This window comes from Aythya marila, assembly GCF_965140915.1.
Source record: "Aythya marila genome assembly, contig: HAP1_HAP1_SCAFFOLD_158, whole genome shotgun sequence".
Lineage (NCBI taxonomy): Eukaryota > Metazoa > Chordata > Aves > Anseriformes > Anatidae > Aythya > Aythya marila.
The window spans coordinates 1,188,650-1,193,881 of record NW_028136675.1 but is presented as its reverse complement, the minus strand read 5'-3'; the positions used below and the strand labels follow the sequence as shown (position 1 = coordinate 1,193,881).

Sequence of the window (5,232 nt, the reverse complement as noted above, 5' to 3'; positions counted from 1 at the left end):
ATGTCCAACAGCAGCTTCCCCAACGAGTTCCTCCTCCTGCCATTTGCAGACACACGTGAGCTGCAGCTCCTGCACTTCGCGCTCTTCCTGGGCATCTACCTGGCTGCCCTCCTGGGCAACGGCTTCATCCTCACAGCCGTAGCCTGTAACCACCACCTCCACACCCCCATGTACTTCTTCCTCCTCAACCTTGCCCTCATTGACATGGGATCCATCTCCATCACTGTCCCCAAAGCCATGGCCAACTCCCTCTGGGACACCAATACCATCTCCTTACTGGGATGTGCTGCACAGGTCTTTATGTTTGTTGCATTTGTTCCAGCAGAGTTCTATCTTCTCACAATCATGGCTTATGACCGCTACATTGCCATCTGCAAACCCCTGCACTATGGGACAATAATGGACAGCAGAACTTGTGTCAGCATGGCAGCAGCTGCCTGGGGCAGTGGTTTTGTCAATGCTGTGCTGCACACTGCCAATACCTTTTCCCTTCCCCTCTGCCAAGGCAATGCCCTGGACCAGTTTTTCTGTGAAGTTCCTCAGATCCTCAAACTCTCCTGCTCAGATGCCTACCTCCAGGAAACTGGACTTATTGTCGTTACTGCGTGTTCACTTTTAGGGTGTTTTGTTTTCCTTGTGCTGTCCTATGTGCAGATCTTCAGGTCAGTGCTGAGGATCCCCTCGCAGCAGGGCAGGCACAAAGCCTTTTCCACATGCCTCCCTCACCTGGTCATGGTCTTCCTGTACATCAGCACTGGCATGTTTTCCTACCTGAAGCCCCCCTCCATGTCCTCCTCATTCCTGAATCTTTTGTTGGCAGTTCTGTACTCAGTGGTGCCTCCAGCAGTGAACCCCCTCATCTACAGCATGAGGAACCAAGAGCTCAAGGATGCAGTGTGGAAAGTTATTTCTGGGTGTTTTTCAGAAGCAGTAAAATGTCTGTTTTCTGCATATCACTGATAATGCAACTTACTACAGACCAATATATTTTTGTTTTGTTCATTTTCCTTTTCTTTTTACATTGCTTTACTGATGATAAAGTAATCCAGAACGAAATATGATTGTGTTCCACAGACAATGCAGAGTTCTGCAACACGAGGCAATGGGAAGGGCGTCATCAAGATTATTAGTTATTCAACCAGTGAAATTTCGTAGACTGGATTGAGTCTGGGCTGGGCTGGCCTCCTGGGAGAGAATGGGATGACCAGCACAGAAGGGGCTGGTCTGTGTCCTTCGTGTCTGGACACCCAGTCAGATGCTTTCCCAGGGTATTCGTCCCAGAGCCACCCCTTGCAATGACCATTCCCAGCACTGGGCTCTCACCCCCGATCACACAGGTGGTTTGTTTCTGCAGGAATGGACACCAAAGGATGACATCAGAAGGCTGTGATTCTCTTGTCCATATGAGATTCCCCATAGTATTGCTGTGGTAAATGATCCTGAGAGAGCATGTGCTATAAACTATGGGAAAACACCTGAATAAAGGAAGGAGAGATGTCAGGACTATCACACAAACTATACCAATCTTCTCTTCATTTTTCTCAACATTTTCCTAAAATATACAATATACTTGATTCACTTGTCCACATAGAGGTGGACATTCCCTTCAGGATGCCCTGAGGTTTCTGAAGAATTGTCAGGAGCAATGTGAGTCTAGATGTCTGGGAGGCCTTCTGAAGCAGGAACTGGTTGACAGGCAGAGAACCTGAGGGATCGTGCAGGGCATCCCCTGCACCCAGTGCTCCTGGGTGGGCTGGGAAGAGGCCTCCTGAGCACAACAGCTCCTTGTAGCCCTGTGGATGCTGGCTGTGAGGTCACTTGTGTCCCAGCCCCTCGCTGGCCAACAGCAGGGAGGCAGAGGCTCTGAGGTCCTAAAGGCCATCAGAAAGCTGCCCCCAACAGGGTGACACATTTGGGGAGGCCAGGGGAAGGTTGGGAGAATAAAGGTGGGAGATTTGGGGGAGAGAAGAGGGTCTTGATAACAGAAAGGAAAGGTTCAGAAGAGGTGAGAGAGGTTCAGGTAAGGCTGCTGCTGCTGCAACACTCACTGGGAAAACATTTATGTTAGACCACTGGTAATATTTCTAACCAGAAACCTTAGATCCTGGTGCTATCCTAAATGGCCCCTCTCACCCAGAAAGGAACCCACTGCTCTAATCCCCAGCCTCCTCTACTACCTGGAAGTCAAACCCCAGACACATTACCTGTTACTATTAGTCTTAACCTATTCCTTTTGTTAATCCCTAGTCCTTAATACCTGACCATAATTTGTCAGCTCAAAGCAGAACACGAAAGCGTCCCTCTAAGACCTTGCTCAATCCCTAACCCTGGAGGCCAGATCTAATCCCTAAACCCTAACCTGAACACCTGATCCTCAAATCACTTCTTCCTGGTTACTAATGCCAACTGTCCTGCTGTACAGGTCAAACCCACGGCGCTGAGAAACAGATAGGAGTCCTGAGAACATAGTTATGAAAAAGATAGAAGGGAATTAAAAACTATAAAGACACCTTGTCTTCAAGCATCAAAGCTCTTCCAAAAGGTTGAGATATACAATGAGGTGGTCAAAACCTCAAATTAAGATGGAAAACTGAAGGGAAAGAGAGACAGTTCACACTTAATTAAGACCTGCTTATAACTTTCAGAGCTCTTAAGAAAAGTGATCCCATCTCTCCTGCATTAGTATTGTAAACATCTCCTGAAGTTTAACAAGAGCAAGTGCTGAGTCCTGCACCTGGGATGGGGCAACCCTGGCTATGCATACAGACTACGTACGGGATGAGAGGCTGAAGAGCAGTCTCGCAAAGAGGGATCGCAGAATCAGAGAATCATATAATATCTCGAGTTGGAAGGGATCCATAAGGATCATTGAGTCCAACTCCTGGCACAACACAGGTCAACCCAAAAGTTTAGACCATGTGACTAAGTGCACAGTACAATCTCTTCTTAAATTCAGACAGGCTTGGTGCAGTGACTATTTCCCTGGGGAGCCTGTTCCAGTGTGCAACCACCTGTTGGTAAAGAACCTCTTCCTGATGTCTAGCTTAAACCTCCCCTGCCTCAGCTTAACACCATTCCTGTGGGTCCTATCACTGGTGATTAAGGAGAATAGGTCAGCACCTGCCCCTCCACTCCCCCTTGTGAGGAAGTTGTTGACTGTGATGAGGTGCCCCCTCAGCCTCCTCTTCTCCAGGCTGAACTGGCCAAATGACCTCAGCTGCTCCTCATATGTCTTCCCCTCTAGGACCTTCACCATCTTCATTGCCCTCCTCCGGACACTCTCCAATAGTTTTACATCCTTTTTTTACTGTGGTTCCCAGAACTGCACACAGTACTCGAGGTGAGGCCAGACTAGCACAGAGTAGAGCAGAACAATCTAGTCCCTCGACTGACTAGCAATGTCATGCTTGATTCACCACCAGATACGGTTGGCCCTTCTGGCTGCCAGGGCACACTGCTGGCTCATATTCAGCTTGCTATCAACCACAACCCCCATATCCCTCTGTGGGGCTGCTCTCCAGCTTCTCGTCCCCCAGTCTATATGTAGAGCCAGGGTTGCCCCATCCCAGGTGCAGGACCTGGTACTTGCTCTTGTTACACTTCATGCGGTTGGTGATTGCCCAGCTCTCCAATCTGTCCAGATCTCTCTGCAAGGACTTTCCACCCTCAGCTGACTCCACAACTTCTCCAAGTTTCCCTTCCCTTCCCTTCCCTTCCCTTCCCTTCCCTTCCCTTCCCTTCCCTTCCCTTCCCTTCCCTTCCCTTCCCTTCCCTTCCCTTCCCTTCCCTTCCCTTCCCTTCCCTTCCCTTCCCTTCCCTTCCCTTCCCTTCCCTTCCCTTCCCTTCCCTTCCCTTCCCTTCCCTTCCCTTCCCTTCCCTTCCCTTCCCTTCCCTTCCCTTCCCTTCCCTTCCCTTCCCTTCCCTTCCCTTCCCTTCCCTTCCCTTCCCTTCCCTTCCCTTCCCTTCCTTTCCCTTCCCTTCCCTTTCCTTCCCTTTCCTTTCCTTTCCTTTCCTTTCCTTTCCTTTCCTTTCCTTTCCTTTCCTTTCCTTTCCTTTCCTTTCCTTTCCTTTCCTTTCCTTTCCTTTCCTTTCCTTTCCTTTCCTTTCCTGTCCTTTCCTTTCCTGTCCTTTCCTTTCCTGTCCTTTCCTGTCCTTTCTTCCCCTCCCCTCCCCTCCCCTCTTTTTTTTTTTTCTTTTTTCTTTTTACTTTTCTTTTTCCCAGCATACTTTCTTCTTCCCCTCCCCTTCTGAGAAGGGTGAGTGAGAGAGAGGTTGTGGTGGAGTTCACCAAAAACAACAAAGAATCATACCCCAGTGCTGTGATATCCCATGATTATCTTGTTTATTACAAAGGTGCTATGAGAGAGTGTCGTGGTTTAACCTGACCGGCAGCTAAACACCACGCAGCCGTTTGCTCACCCTCCCCCTCCCTCTCTGGGACGGGGGAGAGAAATGGAAAGTGAAGCCCGTAAGTTGAGATAAAGACAGTTTAATAAGACAGGAAAATAACAACAACAACAACAACAACAACAACAACAACAATAATAATAATAATAATACAATGGTGATAATAGTACTACTACCAATAATATGTACAAACAAGTGATGCAAAATGCAATTGCTCACCACCCGCTGACCGATGCCCAGCCTAACCCCGAGCAGTCCGGCCCCCTCCCCCGGCTAGCCACCCCTATATATTGTTTGGCATGACGTCAGATGGTATGGAATACCCCTTTGGCTAGTTTGGGTCACCTGTCCTGGGTCTGTCCCCTCCCAGCTCTTACTGCACCCCCAGCCTGCCTGTTGGCAGGACAGAGCAAAAGGCTGAGATGTCCTTGGCTTGGTATAAGCACTGCTCTGCAACAATTAAAACATCGGGGTGTTATCAGCACTCTTCTCATCCCAAGCCAAAACACAGCATTCAGCCAGCTACTAGGAAAAAAATTCTGTTCTAACTGAAACCAGGACAGAGAGTCTTCACTGACTTACTGTTATATGAATATGTATAAAGCATCCATATAAAACAGTGCAGTTTCACTCATTAATTGCAGTGGGAGGAATCCCAACACTTATGCGGAAATGCAAGAAGCCAAAGATGCAAGAAGCCAAAGAATGGGATACACAATTTTCATTTATGGAGAGGGAAAGAAACTTTCTGAGTATTGAAAAACATCCCCCAAATCAGTTTCCTAACAGCATCCTTGAACTCCTTGTTCCTCATGCTGTAGATGA

At 48.3% G+C, this 5,232-nt stretch overlaps 1 protein-coding gene across 1 annotated transcript; it reads left to right on the top strand.

Annotated features, from left to right (window-relative positions):
• LOC309891584 (olfactory receptor 14A16-like) lies at nt 1–960 on the top strand (the record flags this gene model as incomplete). Its single annotated transcript, XM_082785938.1, has 1 exon — nt 1–960. The coding sequence occupies one exon, from the start codon at nt 1–3 to the stop codon at nt 958–960; it is 960 nt and encodes a 319-aa protein (XP_082642064.1).
• Nucleotides 961–5,232: the final 4,272 nt, after the last annotated feature.